We start from the raw sequence: 25,092 nt of genomic DNA on the forward strand, positions 1-25,092 counted from the left end.
TTGGAGGTTCCCCTCAATTAATTTCCCTCAAAGTGCCTTGTTGAGCACTGAAACCCCTGTTATTTTGTAGCAAAATTGAAAATTAAGATTTTTGTTTGTTTATTACTTTAGGTCAGATTAGGTTCGGTAATAAATGGGTAGTCCCGAAAGGTCAGGGCACCGCAAATATTCTACTCCATTCAATAGATTTTGATATAAGCTTCTATTCATTTTTAAATGAATAAAAAATATTTTAAAATTTCTTTTATGCATAGAGGCCTTTAAAATTTAGGATAAAATATAAAATACTGGAATGGGGCCTAAACTTGATTTTCTAGTGGCTTCTTGCTTCATAGCACAAAGTACTGTTTTACGGCAAAGCTTCTAAACAAATATTGTTTGTTGGTCTGTCAGATCATATAAATTTTTTTATGCAGGGTTAAAACAAATGTTGTGAAACGCCAAAAAATGTAATAATTTTTAGGGAGTATTTCTTAAACCCTTCCCATAAAATCTTTTTGGTTTATCATTCATGTATTTACAATGAAATTGCACATTAAACAAACAAGAATGACAACATCCATAGGTAGCAAAGCACAAAAATTCATGGACGGTCAAACAAACAAAAAAGTTATAGAGTTTCAGTTGTTAAGAAAAGAGAATGTGCAAAAAATCAAGAAAATTACGGATGGACAGACTGACGGACAGACATACTAAATTAGCTAATAGCTTTATTAAATAATGAAAAGACAGCCGAAAATGAATCATTATTTACTTATACTTAAAATTTTACAACAATCTACAATGTACATGCATACATACATGTAACATGTTAAAGATTAAAATATGAATTTATCGGCTTAACTTAAATGTGTTGTGTTACGGCTTAACTTCAATAAAAAGAAGAATTATATTATTTGAAACTTATGAATAGGATAAAAATTTAATAAGTGAAGATTTTTTTACTAATTCTTTATTAGTTTGGTTGTTTACATCTGTTTATTTTTAAGCACAATATTAAAAATCAAATTAAAATGTATCGCCCATTGTCCTTAGGATATCTGAATTTTCAGTAAAATATCAAAAATAAAACATATGTATTTTGAATCATTTTCTTCAAAAACTTTGTACTCGCTTTAATGACTCAAATGTGAATCACCAAATGACATTCTTCAATGACACACCTTATAGGAAGAAAAAATCACTGCGTCATAACTCAAGACATTAAAATAGTTTCTAATGGTGCTATGTTAGGGGCACTTCATTGATAGTAGAAGGAATGCCTTGGTCCTAAAAAGGCACAACTCATTTCCATGCATATGTTATTACTTCATGGTTGTATGTAAGACGTTAGGCCGCGTAATAATTTGATTAGGATATTCCTAGTGTTATTGTTCTTCCTTATTTATTTAAAAAGAAACTTAGTCATAGAGTAGCTGTGTAATTAAATTTAATTTTAATTATAAGTCACATACATATTAATGAAATGAGGTTGGTAGATTTGAAAGATTTATAAGTTATCAAATAAAGTCAGACCAATATTTTCTTGGTTTTTAATTTTTATAGAACTGAAAATTCTTACCCTTACCCACAGAACCAGTAGGTATATTCCCTGGGAATCACAGTTTATCTTCTCGGTTCAGCGGTTACTAAAATTTTCAGACAGACGGACAGAAGGACATACTACTACTTTGTATTATAAACTATGAGATGGGTCAATGACTCACAGGCTAGCCTTACAACTTTCTTTCAGGGTTAAGAATTTAGTTTCTTGGTAAAAAAACTGCCGTTGTAAAGGTTTCTATAGTTGGCAAAAATAAGGAGGGGAAAGATCTGTAAATTATACTCGTACCCAAAGTTTTAATAGCAATGTTTCTTATTCGTTTGCTTAAACACTTTGGGTACAGTTTCAGTATCCAAGCTTTTAATATATGTACAGAAGGGCAAATTTTGTCCAGAATAATTGGGGTGAACATTAATTGCTACAAATACCAAAATTATTGATTATATTTTTTTCATTTTTCTGCTTTTTTTTTACCTTAACAATAATTTTTTTAAAGGAAACTTATCTTTACTCCTATTTTGAATATTGGTAGTTGGTACCATAAACCAGCACCTTTTAGAGGCCTCTTTTTAACTTAAAAACAAAAAAGAGACGTTGAGATAAAAAATATAAAAAGAAATTAGTTAAATGAGTATTAATTTTTGCTTCTTATCATAAGAATCATTAAAAATGCGACCTAATGAGTTTATAGATTTTATGTAGGGATATGGAGGGATAAGGCAAAATTATATTAAAGAAGATTATCCATTCTGTAGATTAAAATTACAAGTTAAAAAGTTTTGAAACTTCTAGATTGGAACCAAGCAATCATACTTGAGCCAGCGAACAAGATAATGTGTCATAAAACTTTGGGTACCAGTGTAATTTACAGTCCAATGTCCCCTTCCTCCTTGCCTAATTAGTATATATACTGCATTTGGGGGCCATTACAAGGGGGGGGGGGAGTCCCCACTCTTAAATAAATTTATCTGCGTCATTTCTAATTTTGTGTGATTTACATTTTGAAATCTTTTAGAAAGTGGCCATGTCTTAAACCTTCACAGTTTTTATTCTAATTTATAATGCCAGAAGAAAGAACAGGGATCTAAAAGGATAAGCCAATAGCCGATAAATTAATGTACATCACCTATGACGATAAATAGAATTACCCCTTCTGTGAATTACAAATAGTGGTTGAAACTTTTGGACACTCAACTAAATAAATCAACCAATCAAAATTCTATAAAAGTCCCAAAAGTTTCTAAGTTAACGAATAAGAAAACGTTACAAAACTTTGGAGACTAGTGTAATAAACAGCCCAATATTCCCTCCCTCCCTGCATAAAGCACCATTTTGATGTTCAATATAAATATAAATGACAATAAATTGATGTATACCATTAATAATGATAAACAAAATTATCCCTTTTGTAGATTAAAATCATTGGTGGACAACTGCTAGTTTGTACAAACCAATCCTGACTTGATAAAAGAACCCAAATATTTAAGGAGAAAACTTTTTTCTTTAAATTTGGGTACCTGTATGATTTACAGTCCAATGTTCGATATCTCCCTTGCTTACTAAGCAGTATAACAAAATAGTGGCTTTTCACGGTTGGACCCTCAGATGTCAAAACTTTATTTTAGTGTTTGGCCAAAATGACTTAGCAATTGTATCTGTAAGTACGTCTAATAACACCCTTTGCTATTTTTAAAATCCTAGAAAATTTTTTTTGCAAGAAAATTGCATAAATTCGCAACCTTTTTTAGAACCACTACATAACTCGAGTTTTAAAACTTTTTATATAAAATCCTTTTTACAAAAAATATCAATAATTACTTAAAATTAAACCTGAAAGAAAAAAAATCTCATTACACGTGTTAATTTGCATGTTTTAGGTCTTTTTTTGAGGAAAGTATAACTTCCACATTTTTGACAATAATTATATTTTTTTAACATTTCAAAGTAAAATATAATAAAACTTAAACGATTTTTCTTGAATTATCAGTTGAAAATTTCATCAAATCATTTTTTGAATGTTTAGAATTACCAATTTTCTACATTTAAAACAAAATGTTAACAAAATTTAAAAACATTTTAACATATAACTTCAAAAATCAATAACATTTTATAAAAAGATGTTTCAAAAAATAAATCATTAAAAGGTATTAAAATGCATTTGAAATTACTTAAAATTAAAACAAGAACATCTTTTTACACTGTATTCTATGTAATAGAGTTTAAATGACATGATTAGTGAATGAAATATTTCCTAAACTCATTAAGCCTTTTTGTGACTATATTAAAAATAATTTATTTTCTTTTATATTGTTTTTTTATTCAAATATTTGACAAAATTTTCCCTACGTCAATAAAATAAAGTCAGTTTTTTACTGTTTCTAGGTTTTTCTTTATAATTATAACAATTAAATATAATATAAATCTTCATTATCTTTTATTTGAATTATCATACACATTAAAATGTAAAGTATAAGCTAGAATAGCACTTTTTTCAACGAATATTTTAATGACATTATATCAAAATAATTCCTCTTAACCCTTACAGATCGGGGGGGGGGGGGGCTCAAAGAGCCCCCCCCTCTAGTTTTTTCAATCTCATTTTTTTGTAGGTAAGATGGAGTGCTGTGACTTCATGACTTTTTAAGTTTAGTAATTATACGTCGGCAAGAGTTGATTTTATTAGGATATCTGGTCTGTGTCGGTCGTGGTGTCCGGTCAAAGTCGGTTGGGTAGCACCAAAATTAGAAAAAAATTCTAAATAAATCTTAATTTCTACATAATGACTTTTGTGTATAAGGAGAAACCTAAAATTTTTTTGGTGAATACTTAGATATCAATGACCTTCTGAGAAAAGTTGTGTTATGACCGTTTGACCGCTCCCTGACCGACTTTATGACCGATTTTTGTCCGGCCTTACTACAGACATATATCATGAATATCGTGGCTTCTATTACAGCTAGAGACCTATAAATTTTTTTGGTAAATCCTTGAGCAACATCAAACAGATAAAAATATTAATTGGCGCCGCCAACCGCCGTTTTACCGCCGTTACCGCCGAAAATGGCGGTTTCCGTTATTTGCCGTTTTTCGGCGATGATCAGAAAAAGTAATTTTTTTGTTATGAAAAATAAAAGTTCGTCCTAAAATTTGGTCATCCTAGCTGCAAAATTGGCCGCTCTACAGCTGTTTTAAAATTTAGCGGCTGGCCGCTAAAAAGCGGCTAAGGAGCGGCCTGGCCGCTATGACTAGAAAAAGTAATTTTCTCTAAAAATACACATGAACCACCAGAAAAAAATTTTACGTCTTTATCTGTAACAGGAGCCGAGATAGAGGGGGGGGCTCTTTGAGCCCCCCCCCCCGATCTATTAAGGTGGGAATTGGGGCCCGAGCTGTAAGGGTTAAATATCACATAACATATGATTGGGAAGTATAGCCATTTCTTGGAGGTATAATATTTACAAAAATACCATTAATTCTGTTTTTATCAGAAGTTAAAAAAATTGAACAATTCTAAAACAATGGTTGGCTGTCTAGATATTGAGTACACTAAGACTACGGCTCTGTTCTATTGAAATAACGTTGCAAAAAGAGGGGTTCTGAAAGTAATATACATAATTTTTTTTAAAGAACCAACAAGTACTGTCAGTATCTTTTTTCTTGTAATCTAGCAGACAATCAAATCATAACACAATTTTAATGATAAAATATTCAGGTTTCTACTTCACATTTTAAAAAATATACTGATCAATAAAATGTTCAAAATTTTACTTTGTACTAATTGAAAAAATATGTTGTAATTCTTATTTTAAAGTTACATTTTTATCCCTGACAAAATCATAGACGACTTTTAAAGGCATCTTATCTAAACTTTTTGAAGAAAAACTTAAAAACGTTAATTAAGTATGAAAACTATTTTCTTCGATTTTTCTGAAGTTATTATCGCATTCTATGGGTTTTTTATTATCATTTACTTATATCGAAAGTGCCAAACACTACCCTAACTTATTCATTTAATAAAAAACCAACCGTGTTTTGTTGACAAAAAATATAGACTAAATGGTTTGCTAGGTTTAGATTATGTTGTTATCCTTGTCAACATATATTTAAAATTTATATACCTACATACTTTTACTTATTTGTTATTTGTTATTTTTTAATTAATTATTGATAATGGCTAAGTCATCAAAATTACGAATTCGATATGTACACGACATGTATGCGTGTATACTGTAGGTACAAAATCAAATATCCGCTGGATTAGAACAGGTTCTGAGCCCTACTGTAAAATTATGTATCTTAGTACTACTAGGGACCAACAAAAAAGAGTTAATCTTATATTTTCAATTTAATATCCATTGAAAATTGTCTATAATACGATGCGATTAATAACTATTACATTTTGACTTAAAGCTTATTTTACAATCAAAATTCTAATTATATAATAAATTAATAATAGTATATGTACTTAATCAAGGGGGGGGGGGGTTTAATGCAACCATCTCGTAATCAGTGAGCAAATGGCACTTAGAATTCGAATTTTGATCTGGAATTTTGCATGAGTAATCCTTGGTAGGTCTATTTTCCCTAAATTGAACAAAAAGTTGGAAAAGTAACGGCTAACGGCTGGCGGCTCAGCAGTTTAGCCATTTTTAAAACTATTTTCAAGGGAAATCATCACGAAACCTATCTCCACATAATACTCTATGCTGCTCCAAAACGTTTTCAAACAGTTCTAGCCGCTAGTTGCTGGTACTAGAAATCTAAAAATGTTTTTTTTGTATCATTTCACATGATTTAAAGCAAAAATATGTTTCAAAAAGTTGATTCCTACATAATTTATGGCAGATTTGCCCTAAAAATAGCCAAAAAATGGCTAAACGGCTGAGCCGTTACTTTTTCTAACTTCGAATTGTAAGTGCCATTTGCTCACTGATTACGAGATGGTTGCATTAAACCCCCCCCCCCCCCTTTAATAAGGAAAAATGTCTTAATCAGCAAATAGCGAATTTTTTTCTTATAAAAACAAAGTTTGCAAAAAAGTTAATTGAGTTTTTGCATGATAATAATAATGCTTATTTTGTATGCCTAGTGGTTTTGATTAATGGCTGCTTTGCTGATTTTTTACGTTTCTTTATACAAAGAAATCAGTTTTTCATAAATTCCACACAAAAACATTTTATTCTACAAAGTTGGGTAAATGAAAAAAATGGATTTACTTTTTAATATGCCTATTTTGATTTTCAATTTAACGAAACTAGGGTTTTTATCTGGTCAAGGTACTTTTTGCCAGGGCTCGGCAGACAAGAGTCAGCTGCGTGAAAGCCTCGGTGATAACTTTAAAATTCGGCTAGATTTGTTGGACGTTCAATCTGTAAATTAGAAAAAAATAGGAGCTAGTATATTTAGTCCCTTTTACTAAGGTTTACATTTTACTATCGTCTCCATGGCAATAAAAAAAGTAGTTCTCATAATACAGTAAATTTTGATTTTGTTTTAATAGAATAGTAGTATAGTTTTTTTTGTAATGGTTAAAGAGATGGTGGATAGGAGGAGAGAATTTTTTTATTACTAAAGAAAGAAGAAATGTTTGGGGTCAAGAAGGGGTTTACCCCACCCCTCATAAAATAACCTAAGACCTTCTTAGGATCTAAGCAGACATACATACATACAGACTAGTAGACAAGCAGACAGACATATAGATAGACAATCTGTTAATTTTGAGGAATAACTCCTGTTAATTGTTTGACTGCATAGTAACAACCACGGGTAAACTGATAAAGTGACTCCACAAAACTAAAAATATCAAAATAAATCATTTTACCAAAGAAAGTATATGGTAATAGTTGTTAAAGGATCTTTTATAGTTTGTACATCCTCCCCTAAGAATAATACCATCTTAATACTTATTTGAAGCTTCAGTGAAAATAAAAGTTAACAGGTCTACTGTTTTTTAACATCTATCTAAAGATTTTTTATTGTCGTAATATTTATTTTAATATTTTACTTTAAGTGATCGCCCTAGTTCTTTAGAGCATCATTGCTTTGAACTAAATGTGTTGCTCTTAAACCTAGAGATATAAATTTAGTAATACCCATCAGACAACCAACACTTTGATTGTACGACCTTAACTGTGCATGATAATAAGTTGCGACCGTTATGGGCCAAGGCATTCTTTCGTACTATTCGTGTCACGCGTCAGACATACCATTAAAGCTTTTGCCGATTGAACAGAATTATACTTACCCCTTTATTCTTTATGAAAATCAGCAGGAAATTTAAAATGTTATTTTCTTCTTACACAATAGTAAAAATGATAAATCACTTTTGTAGAAATACAATTGACAAAACTGTAGATTCAACCCTTTTTGGTTTTAAATCAGGGGCGTGCACAGCATTTCAACAGGGGAATTCATTTGGGCATGGTATGCTTTCCCTTTCTCAATTTTAAGGAAGGTGTTAACACCCCTAAACAACCCCCAACGGAAGGCCAATATTTTATCAATTTAGTTGTTCTTTTCAATCTTCGTCAATTTTACCACAGAAACTTTATAGTAATTTTTCATTATCAAAAATTAGTCTTATTCACCTTCTATGAAAACTAGAGTTCTAATATTTTCAACATTGACTTTTTAAAGTATATCTATTTCACTACTTTTATTAAAGAGGACTATCCACGAACAAGAGCACGTGATTCGAAGTACCTTCCAGCATTGATCCTGAGTATTTTCTTTCAGAATATAATAGTTCACTATTAATAATTAATATATTGACGAGAAAATTTATGTTTCACCACTTCAAGTTGAAGAAAAGTAAAAAAATGTCCACAATTTTTAGTCAAAATTCTATCAAACGTTTTGTTGAATTCGGGGTGTCTTTAATTGTCCATGTTGTCAAATAATAAAAATTAAAAAAAGTCAAAAGCACATTTACTATATCTCATGTGTATGTTTAAATTAATGCTATTATGGATTAATTTACAATCTACCTATATAATACGAGTATTCGCATATGTATCATCAAATATCCATTTTATTAAAAGAATTAGCTTCATAAAAGTTTTCAAAATCAATCAAAATACCTAAAAAAAACATGGTGAAACATAAATTTTCTCGTAAATATATTATTGATATATGGTGACCTATAATATTCTTAAAGAAAATACTTAGGATCAATGCTGGAAGGTACTTAGAATCATGTGCTCTCGTTCGTGGATGGTCCTCTTTTGATTGGTTTGTTCAAACTTTGCCTAAAATTCCTACGGGTTAATTTGTTTAGTGATATTGGATATGTAAAACGTGGATATTGTGAGACATTCTCGCATACCCTGATACAATAATTCCCTCCATCCCGCACCCTTTGACTGTATCCCATCCCCTTCCCACTGACCATGGATAAATGTATTGACCAATAAATTTATGATAAACTTTTTATTGGCGCAGCCACTCTTAGAGTTGTTTGATTTACTTTCTCATTTATTATTGATTTTTTCATGGAATTTATTGCTGCGCTACTTATAAACATAATTGTCCTTGTTCTATGTACATTATTGTTTACACTCTGCCAAAAATAGAAAGAAATTGCTAGGAAACATTTATGCGCAAACCACATAAATATAGTATAGTAAGCCAGGGAGTAAGGGAGGGGACAAAGGGCAGTTAATTCAATTTTATAGTTGTGACCCTTTAAGGTTGAAAACCCAGATATTTCCAGATAAAACAAGTATTTGCAATATAGCAACCTTTAGTGGAAATTTTTGACTTTTTGAATTGTTTTTAATTCGAAATGCACCATCCTTAAACTGATGCTTTACTACAAGCCTTTGATTCTAGAGATCAAAACCCATGTTTACAATTCATTTCCATAATTGTTATTATCTAAACTTCGGAAAATTAAGGAAACATACCATTTTACTTTTACAACATCTTTTACCCAAATTTTTTTATTGTATTTATTAAAAAGCTTAGACATGAAAAAGCCTTTAAATAATTATATTACAAAACTTACTAAAACAATTACCTTCCTACAGAACTTTTAACTCAAGTTATTTCATTTAACGAAATAAAAATGAGATACCTTGCGTCAAAATTTCATACTACATAAATAAAATAGTTGAGAACATAAGTACATCTTAATTTTTAAGATCTTAAGGTTTAAGTAACATATCTTAGGATAACTGGTAGCTGCGCTCCTAGCATCCAGGACAGAAAAATAAAATAACACCATCTTGAGATTTTAATGATAAACAAACCTTGAACAACTCAGGACTTCGTGAATTTTCCATAAAATTTTGAAATTAATCGGATCATTAATTACAGAAATATTAAGCTAAAGACAAAAAACTTTTGCCTTTACATTAAATCAATAAGAAACATCTAACATGTCTAAAGTAACGAAAAGAGCTAACCGTTACGGACGTACAAATGTGCGGGATCTAATTATAGGAAGGCTTTGCTCATAATAACTTATAATCTTAATATAATTTCTTTCTACAACGCACTAATCGGAATGAATTAACATTAAACAAGAATTAGATATAAAAAATGTAATGATTCAATTTACAAAATAATTTTCAAAATCAAAATATTCTGTCTGCTTGTTAATAAAGGTACTAAGAAAGAGAGGGAATGTCTGATTGAGCCAATAGGAGAATCTCATCGGAATTTACATTGGATCTCATTGGTTGAAATTGTGTACACATTTTGCTACGAAGGCATGTTTTTTTTTCATTTCATACATACATAAAAGTCAGCTGTAAACAGTACATTTTCTTAGTAGAAAGCTTTGCGGAATCAGAATTAATTGCCCAAAAATTTCGTTTAAATTTGAAAGCTTATTAACGAGGTGGATTCTTAAAAAAAAGTTAGGCTGGCTACTCGCTGGTGAGGCAAAATTATTTTTGTGAAAAATCCTCCAAAATCTAATAAAAAAATTTACAAAAATTAAATAAAATCTTAAAGGGTTATTAACATATGATTTTGTTTAATTTTTGTAGATTTTTAATGTGCTTTTGGATGATTTTTCACAAAAATAATTTTGCCTCACTATCGAGTAGCGAGTCTATAATTTCTTAAGAATCCACATCAGCTTGAGTCGAAAGTAAACAATACTTTTGTCTGCTAGAAATGTTCCTTCTTAGATTTGACGAAAAAAGGGTTCAGAATATGCTTCTATTCTTCTATTTCTATTTGCTTGTTATTGTTATTTTTTTGTTGACGCGCTAGTTTGCCGCGAGATTATGCATGATTTTGCGTGACGTCATTCATAATTGGTCCCCAAGATTGGTTAGAAACTGCTAAATTCTTGCATGTTCCCTTTAAGCCAGTCCCCAAAGTCTGAGACTCCTAAAAATTGAATATTCGATCCATTGTCCCCTCCCTTACTCCCTGATAGTAAGCCAAGATTAATATTCTTTCCCTTTTGATTAATTGTTAAAGGTTTCTTTCCAATGACTTAACAACTAATAATTGAAATAGTTTTTAGTGTGTAAAGTGTACAAAATTCAATGATAAAAGGAGATGTAAATAAGACTTTAAAAAATCATAAGTTTAAAATCATTTAAGTAATTAAGGTATTTTTATTTTTGACTCTACAACGTATTTTATTGACAAATTGAATTCATGATGGATTAGAATTATAAGTATTTTTTTTAAATTGGGTGTTGTAATTTATAAGACAATGGCCGATAAATTGATAAACATTCCCAATGATGCTACACAAAATCAACTGTAGGTTACAATTAGTGGTCAAATCCTGTGGACACTAAGGCACCATCCCAGTTGAGGAGTGAGATTCTACCCCATACGAAAAAATAAACCCCCCCCCCGCCATCTGTCAAAATAACCCCCCCCCCGGCATCATTTGATTTTGTACCCCATCTTAAATTTTGGTCCCTGTAATTTTCAATGTTTAAAACAAAGCTTGGTGGTAATATACTATGAGTTATAGGGGTAAAATATTACATATGGGGTAAGTATATAAAATATGGGGAACAAAAATCACACATGGAGGTCCAAAAATTAATATGGGGTCATTTTTTCATGATGGGGTAGCTTCAAGTGCTTATATCTGGAGAACCGTAAGAGATAGAGGCCTAGTTGCTTGACTGTGGTAACTCAGATTTACATAAGAAAGCCATTTATGCACATGGGGTGTCAAAATTTGAGATGGGGTATTTTTTTCATGATGGGGTGTCAAAATTTGATATGGGGTATTTTTTTCATGATGGGGTAGGTTTGAGTGCTTATATCTGGTGAACCGTAAGAGATAGAGGCCTAGTTGCTTGACTGTGGTAACTCAGATTTAAATAAGGAAGCCATTTATGCACATGGGGGACCAAAATATGATATGGGGTATTTTTTTCATGATGGGTGTAGTTTCAAGTGCTTATATCTTGAGAACCGTAAGAGATAGAGGCCTAGTTGCTTGACTGTGGTAACTCAGATTTACACAAGGAAGCCATTTATGCACATGGGGGACCAAAACATGATATGGGGTATTTTTTTCATGATGGGGGTAGTTTCAAGTGCTTATATCTTGAGAACCGTAAGATATAGAGGCCTAGTTACTTGACTGTGGTAACTCAGATTTACATAAGGAAGCCATTTGTGCACATGGGGGACCAAAACATGATATGGGGTATTTTTTTCATGATGGGGGTAGTTTCAAGTGCTTATATCTGGAGATTGTAAGAGATAGAGGCCTAGTTGCTTGACTGTGGTAACTCAGATTTACATAAGGAAGACATTTATGAACATGGGGGACCAAAATATGATATGGGGTATTTTTTTCATGATGGGGGTAGTTTCAAGTGCTTATATCTGGAGAACCGTAAGAGATAGAGGCCTAGTTGCTTGACTGTGGTAACTCAGATTTACATAAGGAAGCCATTTATGCACATGGGTGACCAAAATTTGATATGGGGTATTTTTTTCATGATGGGGGTACTTACAAGTGCTTATATCTGGAGAACCGTAAGAGATAGAGGCCTAGTTGCTTGATTGTGGTAACTCAGATTAAAGGAAGCATGCAAGAAATACCACGCTTTAACTGCTGAAAGACTGCCACAAGTAGACCAAATACCCCAAATTTGAAGCCTTCAGCTTCTATAACAAAAAAGTTCTAGGCATTTTAAAATGACATTTTATGTACAATGGAAATTTTGAAAGAATTGCAATGCTCATAAAAGAAAAAACAATATTAAATTACGTTGCCTAGACATAAAATTATAACCTTATCTTTGTCAGAAACTTAGATTGCCTGTAACTGATTACATTTTTACAATAAAAACACCACATTTCATAGTCAAAATCTATGAAAAAAATTCGATTTAAATTGCATTTTTAAACGAAAATCATAGCGGAAACAAAGGGGTAAACTAATACAAGCTTAGCTGTGATTGGTTGTTAAGCTGATTCAGCCTTCTGATTGGCTACAGTACATTCGGTACAACACAAGTAAAACTTAATTTTTTTTAATGATTTTGACTATAAAAATGGGTATTTTTATTGTAAAAATATAATTAGTTACTGGAAACCTAAATTTATGACAAAAATAAGCTTATAATTTTGTTTCTAGACCACGTAGTTTAATTTTAAAGTTTTCAACATGAGCATTGCAATTCTTTCAAAATTTCCATTGTACATAAAATGTCATTTTAAAATGCCTAGAACTTTTTTGTTATAGAAGCTGAAGGCTTCAAATTTGGGGTATTTGGTCTACTTGTGGCAGTCTTTCAGCAGGTAAAACGTGGTATTTCTTGCATGCTTCCTTTAATATCATAGCATTGTTTGCTACCCCATCTGTGTTTTTCAACCAATCATCATGTTTGTTGACATCCAGAAAAATGTATATTATGTAGTTCAATAATCTGCCACTAGATGTTCCTATTTCAAACAAACTATTGTTTTTTTTCTTCAATGGAGCCAAATTTTTATCTTAAAATATTAGGTAAAGTAAAGTATTAGAATATGTTGGTGATTTAGTATAAAAAAAGTCTTAAAAGAGAAATAAAAAAAATAAATAGAGGCATTTTCAAATTTTATTCAAAATATAGGAAAATATAGAAGAGTGAAAGGCATAGCTTCACTACAGTGGAGTATGGTAGCTTATGCTACCCTAATATAAATTCTTTCGCGCGAGGCTCACCTCGCAAACCCCTCCAGACTCTCCCCTCCCCCCTACCCAGAGTTTTTTCCCCTTCTGCCAATCATTCCCCCATTTGTCAAATCAGACCCCACCTTCCAATCCTGGCCCCATGTTCCTATTTAGACCCCATCCTTTAGTTTTGTCCCCTGTTCAATAATTTATCCCTTCTCTGACATTATTTTGTTTCTCTTGGAGAGGTACAAAATATGAAGATGGGGATAAATTAACATGATGGGGACAAAATCATAAGATGGGGTAAAAATTTCATGATGCCGGGGGGGGGGGGGTTTAATTTGATAGATGGCGGGGGGGGGGGTTATTTTTTCAGATGGGGTAGAATCTCACTCCTCAACTGGGAACTGCCAGACACTAAACTTTTATGAGTCAGACAATAAAAGTTTTTAAAAGGTCTACAAAGTTGTTAAGCCAACGAATAAGAATACGTTATTATCAAACGTTGGAGACTGTTGTAATAAACAACTTCCCAATGTCCCCTCCCTCCCTGCGTAACTCAAAGAAGCTATGTATTTTTGTAAACTTGAAAGATATCTTCAATAATCTTTCCTTTCATTTATAAAGAAAATTCTCAAAATAAAATAATGCTTTTTATAACATTTTTTTTGCATTTGATAATTGTGCATTAAAATGCTATAAAATATATTGACAGTTGACAACAAGGTAAAGATTATTTTAATCTTCCAAAGAAAGATCGCCCATATAAAAAACCTGCAAACGCCCTTTAAAACTAAAATTGTAAGTTAGGGTAAGCTTACCTCTCCTCTTTCAATAAAGTGCTCCTTGAGGCCTCAAGGTTAGTAACTGCTAAATTTTAAGAAAAGTAAATAACAAATTATAATTTTATCACTTTATCGTTCCATAATATAAACCAGTAGTGTGTATAGAACATGTAATAATATTTATTCTTAATTTTATCCTAAGATTTTGTGAAAGTTTCAAAGATGAAACAGCCAAGCAAACAGTAGATCTTTATTTAGTTTCTGTTTTAAGCAATATATGTCTCTGTCCATAATGAAAACTAACTTGAGGGATAAGGCGTAAATGTTATATATCCCCAATGATGATCAACAAAATTATCCCTTCTGTAGATGAAAATTATTTATTAAACAGTTTTGAAACTGCAAGTTTAACCAACCAATCAAGGTTTATTTAATGAAAAGTGCCCACCAAATACGAGTGTGGGTATCAAACTAATTTACAGTCAAAGTTCCCTCCCTATCCTGGCAATAGTTGTTTGCAAATGAAAACTAAAACTAATCATGCAAGTGGCCCTGCAAGTTGTCTTGCAAATTTGCAAAATAGCGAAACTATCGAAATATCAAGTATCTAAAGGGATAAGACAATGATTGTTCAACCGATCTACAATCCTAACAATGATGGTAAAATTACACCTTTTGTAGATTACAATTAGTGGTTGAAACGTATGGACATTCAAGAACCAATCAATAAAAATTCCCCAAAGTTGTTATGAAAAATAAGAAAACTCTCTTATAAAACTTTGTGGACTAGTGTAATAAACAGCCTAATGACCTTTCTTTCCTTGCTGAAATAAACTAATTAGGACTAATTAATTTTGCATATTAGAAAAAAAATATTTGTTGTTTTATATGGAAACTATTTGAATCTAAAATAAATTGTTTACTAGTGTCATGAATGTATTATTTGTCATGATATCATTGCATTGGTGATAATTCTTTTTATCAAAACAATATTCTTATTTAGTTTTTTGTTGCAATTTTTATTATAATCAAACAAAAAAGTTTTGATCAAAATAGATTTGCCACAAATGAAAGTTATCCATCGCCTCGTGTCATATACAGCTTTCCACGGATAGTAAAATAAAAATTATGAGGGTAATACCAGTTTTGTTGGCACCAAGGGGTTGAAGGCCTGGTCTAACAAAACAATCATTTTCTAGCAATACTGTAATACAATTTAGATTATGAAGTGATAATGTATTCAAATATACTATCAAACTGGCTCTAAAGGAACATCTCCTTAGTCACCACATATTTTGACAATTTTAAGCCGAAATCGTAGTAGTTACTAGCAACTCAACAATGAGGAGCAGCTAATATCGAGCACTCAGCAGCGAAAGCTGCCATAAATATGGGTGGCTGCCGTTAAAAGGTTTTCTTTTAAATGTTCTTTCTTGAAAAATAAATGATTTTTTAGGAATGAACTAAATGGATCACCACCATCTAACAATGACGAATCAGCAGCTGGCAGTCATCAGCCTGGCAGCTACCAACTTAGCGGTCAGCAGCCTAGCAGCTATCAACCTGTGAGCCAGCAGACTCGTCCCATCATGTCTGTAGCGACCACTTACCTGAACAGTCCTACTACAACCACCATCAACAATAATAATTCCAAGGTAATGTACACTTTTTAGTAATTAGGAATTTAGCTAATGTGTTCCTCTATGGTCAGGGGGGGTATTGTTATATTAGCCAGCTTGTAGAAACATTTTATTAGGGTATGTGTGCGAAGCAAAGTTGCTAGATATAAATATTTATTTTCATTCAATTTGGTTTTTGTTTAGGTTGGTTTCTACGGGAGCAGCACCTACCTGTACCCCCGTGGCTCCCCCATCTCTCCCCTGGTCTCAACTCCCCCACCCCCTCTCATCTCCTCGCCCTCTATCGCCTCCAGCTCCTCCTCCTCCCCCAGCCCCTCTCGGGAGGGTAGTGTCTCGCCACCAGGGCTGACCGGAAGTAAGAGGACAAGTGAAGAGGATAGTATCGCCTCCTGGATTAACAAAGACCAGGGCATGTTTGTTATCAAGGTAAATTTTCAGGGATTTTAAGGGATAATATAATGTGAGGGAGGAGGCATTGAACTCAGATTGTCTTTAATCTTAATCGTTGGCTCAAAAAATTTTTTTTTGGTGGATCCGAGAAAAATTAGGACCCCCCCCCCCCCTTCCCCAACCAACGTTCCAGTGGGACATGCAGATGGCCATTTTGCTTATAGAGTAGCTTCGCTACTAAAAAAGGATTGTACTTTATGAATGCAATACTACTTAATTTAAATGACTGCACTGATATGCATTGTAATTGAATCTAGTTTATTTTATCTGATTTTTTTTTCTCTCAAATCAACAACAATTTTAAAACAAATTGTACTAAATTTAGGATAAATCTTAAGATTTTTAATTCGTTTGCATAAGTCAAAACAAAAGAAATGAGTCTTTCTTTTTCATGCCTTTTTTAAAAAAAAGCCTGTAGATTTTACTTCTTCCAAAAGTTCATAAATATCTAAGTCATTAAAAGCTATGCTTTTAAACAATTGGTTACGGGCTATGGTTCTATATGTTTAATAGAATCCGAGTAAATTCCAGTTCATACTTCAGACTGACTGGCGGACAGACGAATTCTTGGGGTGGTTTTAAGCTATTTTCTGCTTTTCCTATTATTTCAAATACAGAGCTCCTAGATGCTAGGATTTCAACTACTGGTAGCTTTAAAAAGTCCTAAAAAATGGGCCAATATAAGTATAAAAATTATTATGTTTTTTTTAAAAAACATAGATATAATCTCTAACTTTTATTTTATTTTAGGAGAAACAGAAATTTGCACTAAAATGGTTCCAGGTGAAAGGTCAGGCCAGCGGGAGCTGGCAGGATCTACAGGAACAGGTCCTATCCATCTTCCAAGCCAGAAATCTCATCAAGGTATTATTGCGTGATTTTGCCTCATACGGCCCTGATTGTTTTTACTAGCGAATCTACTCTATAAACCATTTTGTCTGCTGGTCAGTTTGTCGGTAAGGTTATAGAGAAAGTGTAATTTTGTCGCTGCTATTCAAGATTTTTTCTAATGTATAACTTATTTGGTTCGTCAGTCTTTCGGTCATGATTATCTTATACTTTTCTCCAACTTTTTTTTCTTATGGTTCCTGAGCTGGATCTTTAAATCATTTTAGTGGTGAGCCAGATCGGGGTGCGCCGAATTTCAGCCAATCACAGGGCAGCATTTCATAAAATGCTGTGCTCTCATTGGTGGAAAGTTTGCTCACCCCGATCTGGCTCACCACTAAAATGATTAAAAGATCCAGCTCTGAACATCTGCTGTTTAACCCACTTTCTCCATTTGAACATCCATGATTTTATTGTGCTTTGCTAATTATGGATTTTGTCATTCTTGTTTTTTATTGATTTAAATCTTTGGTAATTAATGCTAATTTTTCTTATAACAACTAGTTGCATACAACAATTTATACTGGGCCTCTTTATTTGGTTAACAAATTATAAAAAAAATTGCACATTTTAGGGAGTTTCTTGTATATTTTTATCATAATAAAACATATTTTTTTTTTTTTTTTAAAGTGGGAGTTCAAAGTTTTTTTTATCTCATTGCGTCGTTTTTTTTTTATATTTTGGTAACAAGTATGACAACACCCTTAAGTAGCGAAGAATAAAAAAAACATGAATGGACATACGGACAAAGTAAGTTGTAGTGTAGAAGTTGAGTTGTCACAAAAAAATTGAATCGTAGGAATTTTCACTGAAAATTTCCGCTGTCTAGACAATCACATTTTGCTTTGGCGTTACGGACTGATATACAGACAGAAAGTCAAAGGGAAATATGGAGTAGCTTCAATATTTTCTCTTGTTTACAATTATTTTAAAAATTCTTTCTTTTCTAATATGTTGATTCCCTTGATATTTTTGAACTTGCGTACACTCTCGGACCGCTGTATTCTGGTCACCTTTTATACAATTTGATTTTTGAATAACAAGATCTTGTATGGCTAGCATCCATTAAAGTTGAGAAAAATCACGTATAATACATTTTTTTATTGCGTATTTTTTGGCATTGTTATGCAATACTCAAATTCTTAAAAACATGTATTTTTCCAATGATTGTATATTTTAGTAATTTTAGGACAATCTGAAATTCTGTCATATTTTTAATTATCTTATGTTAATATTCAGGTGATAAGCGAGCGGCCAGCCGTTTTTCAAGTCTTCTGTATTCGCCAGCTACTTCAATAAATGCTAAACCAGTGTCTCATCTCTTGCAATCCATCAATAATCTCAAATAAATGGTCGCACAAACTGGTTTTTGCTGTGATATATTCGGAGCAGACATAAAAATCACCAAACCTTAAAATAAAAATGGCGCCAATAAAATGGCCCACCAAGATTTGATTACAAGATACAGTATAAATGTGAGAAAGATTGTATAGTACTCTTGCTGTCTAGTCTGCTAATAAATTGTAAATATAAATTACCTATTAATATAAGCAAAAGCAGCTAAATTCATAATTAATTTAGATATATACTTGATCAAAATTATACCTATACCAAATCTAAGTGAGTTAAAATTAGTTTTTAAAAATAAATTGTGATTTTTTTTCTTTTTCTTAGGTTTGTATGTATAAATCTCATATTCAAATGCAATAAATGAAGAATAGTTATTATTTATCGAATCGTATTATAAACAGCTTCTCGCGGATATAGAAATGTACAATTATAAGATTAAAAACAGTTTTGTTATCCATAAGATGCCGAATGCACGGGCTAACAAAACTGATTTTAATATTATGATTGTACATTTTTATGTTAGTAGAAAACTGTATACAATACGATACGATACATGCTTTTTCCGTATAGTCTAGAACCGGTTCTTATCGGTTTTGAAGCCATACTGAAAAGATAATTAGATTTTAATAATCAAAGAAATCTACCTCTCTCTCTTATCTTGTAACAAGTAAATCTACATGTAAACAGCCAAAGAGTTTTTTTGTGCTTTCCCACAATCCCACAAGTTGAGCTGGCACTGATAACACCCCCGTCTCCCTCCTACATATTTTAAAGCAAATTAGAAATACCTACCCCTGCTAGGGGTCTTAACCTTGGGGGGGGGGGGGGGGCAGTGTTCAAGAGGTTATTTATTTTATGTGTTAAGGTCATTTTGTGCAAACTATTTAAATTGCATATTTTTTTCTTAGATTTGTATTGAAATTTCATTCCAAGTTGATTAATGAATTGATTTTGATGTGATTTTTGTGTTATTTATGTATTCTTATAAAAATCTCAGATATCTTATTTTTTTGTTAAGAATTTAATTTATTTGTCTGAAGACAACAGTAAATTGAAGCCATATTACTGATTTGAAAAAATTCAGGTTTTCATTTGATATTTCAAGCAGTTACGCTTAAGCAAGCCATTATTACACCCAATTTAATAGCCATTCATTTGTATTAAAACATTTAAATGTAAAATCCTTTAAGAATCCTCATTGAAACAAAGCTTTAAGTTGAAATCCTCAAAATTAACAACTCGAAAATAATCAAAAACAAACTTTAATCCTTATAGAGAAACTTATAATAACATGTTCAATTTTGATTTTTTGTTGTTTAAAATGTAGTTTAATTTAGACTTTAAGTTTGCTTCCAATAAAAAGCATTTTTTTATTTTGTAAAATTATTAAAAATAATGTATTTGTTATCAGTTGATAATTCCTGCTTATGAACCTATGATGAGCTATTTTTTTAGAAATAAATAATTCTTAAAATAAAAGTTGTTGTTATTTATTGTATTCAATTAACTTAACTTTCCAGTATGGCTTCAAAACCAATTAATATCCGGTGGATTAGATCCGGTTCTCAGCCATACTGAATAATCATGTATAGCATCAAATTATAGTAAACTTTCTACGAATGTTAAATTAAAACCAATGCCTTTTTTGTGATCCATGGCCTTCGGACCCTCGGGGCTAACAAAACTGGCTTTAATTTGTTAATGTTTCATTATCATATCTACAGAAAGCTGTCTTTAGTTCGATGCAATCAATAACTCTGCTGGTTCCATTAGATTTATCTGTTAAGCAACAACTGAATAGAGTTTTTCACTTTAGAGTAGCTTCGCTTAGGTCCTGTAGCACAGCTGAGTCCTTGTTTTAATGCACTGAAAAAAAACTACCCTTTCGTACTAATATAGAATAATTGTATGTCCATTATTTGTAGAACAGATCAAATTACACAATGGAAAATTGACATAAAGTCTCATATAAAAGTAGCAGGATGTATGTATGTCTGTAGCTAAACAAAAATCATATATGCCAAGATAATAACATTATGAAGAGAAAGGGTGATATGGAATCCTACATTACCTAATTTAGACGAACAAAACCGTAATCATAGATTATATTTCTGCTTAAAATATCTCCGTTAAAAAATATCATTGAAACGAGGTTTAGTGATTTTAAAAACAATTATTTTAAAATATTGACTTAATTTATATTTAAAAAAAACATATATAAGAAAATATTTTTCATAAAGTCTAATGAAAATACTATTTAATGAATTTTGTCTACAAATTACAGTCAATTTACTGAAATACATTAAATTGCGTTGTAACTATAGTTAGTATACTAATTTTGACTATATTTATATATTGGAATTTTCATTAGTGTCATATCAATTCCAGTACGGCTTTGAAACTCATTAATATCCGCTGTTACTTACTGGTCTCAGCCATACTGAAAAATTATGTATATTAAAGACAATTTTCCACAAATATTAAAATAAAAAGGGACAGCGGAAAGTATCATGTGTGACGTCATAAAATTATAGAAAAGCTTTGTTTTAAAAAATACATTATAGAACATAAATACTTGTGTCCATTAATCACTTATGGCAGTAAATCTACTCTACAAAAGTTCATTAATACCACTGGGGCTTGGATTGTTGATAACAACGTAGGGCCAGCCCTTTATCGGAAGGACCAAGACACAATAATATTCCAACTATTGCAGAAAATTAACCCTTTGATTCAATGACCTTTGTGTGAAAGTGTTAACTGAACACCTTTTAGTCATTTTATTTAAGTATTATTTTTTTTGTGAGTATATCTTACCTAGAATTATTATTGTATATTATTCTGTATAGCTTTAATTTTGCATACTAGTATCTAGTAGTTCTGTATTCAAAGGAGTAAAAAAAAAACAGAAAAATAGCCTAAACCCAAACCCATACTTACTTTTGGAATATTAAGCTACAGACGATAAAACCTTACTACTTTGTGTATATTACTAGTGGCTTCGCCCCTAGCCTCAAAAAAACCAAAACAAATGGGGGGGATTCTTTTGTTTCTAGGTGGGTTGGGGGTGTACCACCCCCCAAGAAAATAGCCTAAAACCCCCACAGGACCAGTAGGTATTTTCCTTGAAGAGTAGAATCCGATCGGTTCAGTGGATACCGAGATCTTAAGCTTCAGACGGACGGACGGACAGACATCATTCTACTTTGTATTATAGATAGGATATATGAAACAGATTTGTTTGCTGGAATACTAATGTATGCCACTGTACTTGATATTTATTTTGTATACAATAATTTAATTGTGTTGGGTTGGAGTAAAAAGCTTAGACAGTATTCTGAAACACTTTAGTATATAAAAAACATGAAAGTAAGCAAGAAGCATATTTTCCACACTCTGGTGTTAACATTTTCTATTATAATGTTCTTTTATCAGTTTCATAAAAGTTTAAACAAATTGATGTATCCACCTTTAGCTGATACCTCAATCATGATGAAAAGAGAAGATATTTATCCCCCACCTTTAATCAGGTTTCCAGACAAATCAAAACAAAATTTTAATTGAAAGATTAATTACAAGAATTTTTTTTCAAATAAATTAAGGATATAACCGAAGCTCTAAAATCAAATGGTAGGACAAATGAATAATAACTCTTTATTATATTGTATCTTGTTGTTTTAGGAATCACCATTCCAAAAATCAAATAAATAGGATAATTATATCATGCAAAATTTTGTTGTCTAAAAGTTAAAAATCAGCATGTTTTAAATTAAAGTACGGATTTTCTGGTAACGATTTGATGCAATAAAATTCTTTTTAATATTCGTTGTGTTCAATAGACCTGTTAGTCAAAATACACTTTTTCAAATTTAATTTTTCTTCTGACCTAAAAGTTTCTTTTGGGGCCTGTAAAATTGTGCAAAATTTCACCTCTCTATCTCTACTGGCTACCTAGCACCAGGCCTCTAAAAAATCAACAGATAACGGTAGCACGGCTGTTTTAACAATTTCTCAGCAATGTGCAGGTTTTTAGCTCTTCTGCATATTTAAACTTAAACATATAAGGCCAAAGATATGATATCCAAAAAAAATTTGTCAAAGTCTACTCTTCAACTAGCGCCGGTCTGTTTTCTAAAAAAGTGCTGAAAAAATGTTAAAAAACAGATAACGCCAGCGCTAGGTACGATTCAAATATAGCACAACATACTTTGACACAACAATCTTAATCGCATTTAATAATTAAAAAAATATTTGTAGGCCCCTAAAGTAACTTTTTAGGTCAGCAGAAGAATAAAATTCGAAAAAGTGTATTTTGAGTAACAGGTCTAGTGTACAAACTAAACTGTATAACGTTTAATAGGATTTCATTAATTTAATTATTATAAATGTTTTGATTTGTTTGTATCTTTGCAAGTATTTGTCCATTGAATCAGATTAATGAAAGCAAAGTTCAACAACTAGGATATGAATGGACCAGCTATTTTCTCAAAGGGGTAAAGACGATTGACAACAAGATTCATTTAACATGGGGTTCTGACCTCAACAAGACGTTTGATCAACTCATTCAAGGAATAATCTTCAATTTAAATTAAACATTGATTGTATATAATAAAACCTAGTAAAATTGTTAGAATTTAGATTTTTTGTAATCAATGTATTTGCATTTTTTATAGTGTGGAGGTAAAAGACATTGGACTATTAATTACACTGGTACCCAAAATTTTTGTGTACTTTTATTAAATCTTGATTGGTTGTTACAAACTACAATTGTGAATACTTTTAAAGGATCATTTTAATTTACAGAAGGGGTAAATTTGTTATAATAAATGGGGGTATATTGTACACGTAACATCAGTATATCTTTGATTGTCTTATCTCTTAAGATCTCTAGGTTTTGTAGAATTTTATTTTTCTTCTTAATTGCGATATTTTGGGTAAAAATATTATTTTGGCCATAACAAGTTAGTGCACAGTTTAATCACAGTTCATTGTATTATTACTAAATTGGTCCAGTTTTATGCTATTTGGATGGGGTATACGCCCTTCCATCTCTCTTGGAACTATTTTGTAAAAATTCAAATGTTTTAAATGAAAGTACAGACAAGCATAGAGTTGCTACATTTTTTATTCTTACTGCTTAAGTTTGAAATCGATAAAACAATTCTAACATGTCAGAATTAACTAAAAGAGCTATCCATTATGTACAGATGGACGGAGCAACCAAAAAATTATAGAAAAAAACTTTTTAAAAACTTGAAGATGTTTTAGAAGTGCTGAACTACTCTCTGGACAACAAAGCTAACCTGCATGTCAGTGAAATTAAGGAAATGGATTTATTAATAATTGGATCTTACACCAAATTATCATGTACTCTAATAAAACGAAACTTGTAGCTGGCTAAAATAGTGAATCTTTCAACCCCCCATCCCTTCTACTCCCCTACTACTGGATGAACGAACTGACCAATAGATAAAGTCCATGTTAGCAATCTAAATTGACGACAATTTGCACCTGTCACAATATCCTTGTGTATTTTAAATCCATTAATTTAGGATGGTGTATACCACAGAGACAGATACACGGCAACCCTCACCAGAAAATTCTACATTGGAAATTGGGGATTTTGCTGGGAGTTGGCGGACTATAACATCTCAAACTCCTTGGATATCTACTTCACATCTGATATTAAAAGGAAGCTCTTTATAATGTCTAAAAAATGACGTCAGATATTATAATAATCCATAATTCAGAATTTTTCGGCAAATAGTTTTTAAACTTAGTGCCTATAAAAAAGGAGACAAATTAAAAAAAATTTGACCGAAAAATCCCGAATTATGTAATTCATGAGCACTATAAAGAGCTTCGATTAAAAGAGATTTTATTGTGTATGTCAGTGAAAAAGAACTAAATACATTTTATTCCATAAATGCTGAATCACAAATAGGTCAATAGATATACATTAGATCTTTTCATGAAAATACCCTTTTTCGAATTTCAATCTTCTGCTAACCTAAAAAGTTACTTTAGGGGCCTAGAAATATATGTACAAAATTTCAGCTCTCTATCTCTACTGGCGACCTAGCGCCAGGCATGTAAAATATCAACAGATAACGGTAGCACGGCGGTTTTAACAATATCTCAGTAATGTGCAGGTTTTCAGCTCTTCTGCATATTTCAATTTAAACACATAAGGCCAAAGATATTATATCCAAAAAATCTTTTGTCAAAGTCTACTCTAGACCTAGCGCCAGTCAGTTTTCTAAAATCATGCATTTTATACCTGTGAAAAATGAAATCGCCAGCGCTAGGTGTAGAGTAGACTTTAACAAAAGATTTTTG

The 25,092-nt window shown here is 31.6% G+C and overlaps 1 protein-coding gene across 3 annotated transcripts in view; it reads left to right on the top strand.

Moving 5' to 3' along the window:
• LOC145332670 (uncharacterized) overlaps positions 1-20,232 on the top strand; it is a 34,563-nt gene extending 14,331 nt beyond the window's left edge. For 2 of the 3 annotated variants that reach the window (XM_080177678.1, XM_080177677.1), the window contains 4 exons: positions 15,882-16,080; positions 16,249-16,491; positions 17,266-17,379; positions 18,643-20,232. In XM_080177678.1, the coding sequence (XP_080033804.1) occupies positions 15,882-16,080; positions 16,249-16,491; positions 17,266-17,379; positions 18,643-18,702 (616 nt within the window). In that variant the 3' untranslated portion in view covers positions 18,703-20,232. The remainder of the gene's footprint in view (positions 1-15,881; positions 16,081-16,248; positions 16,492-17,265; positions 17,380-18,642) is intronic. The other variant, XR_013884256.1, reaches the window with a different exon arrangement.
• The last annotated feature ends 4,860 nt before the right edge of the window (positions 20,233-25,092 follow it).

The sequence above is a fragment of the Acartia tonsa genome, chromosome 11, assembly GCF_053477335.1.
Source record: "Acartia tonsa isolate MP-2025a chromosome 11, ASM5347733v1, whole genome shotgun sequence".
In the NCBI taxonomy this organism is placed as follows: domain Eukaryota; kingdom Metazoa; phylum Arthropoda; class Copepoda; order Calanoida; family Acartiidae; genus Acartia; species Acartia tonsa.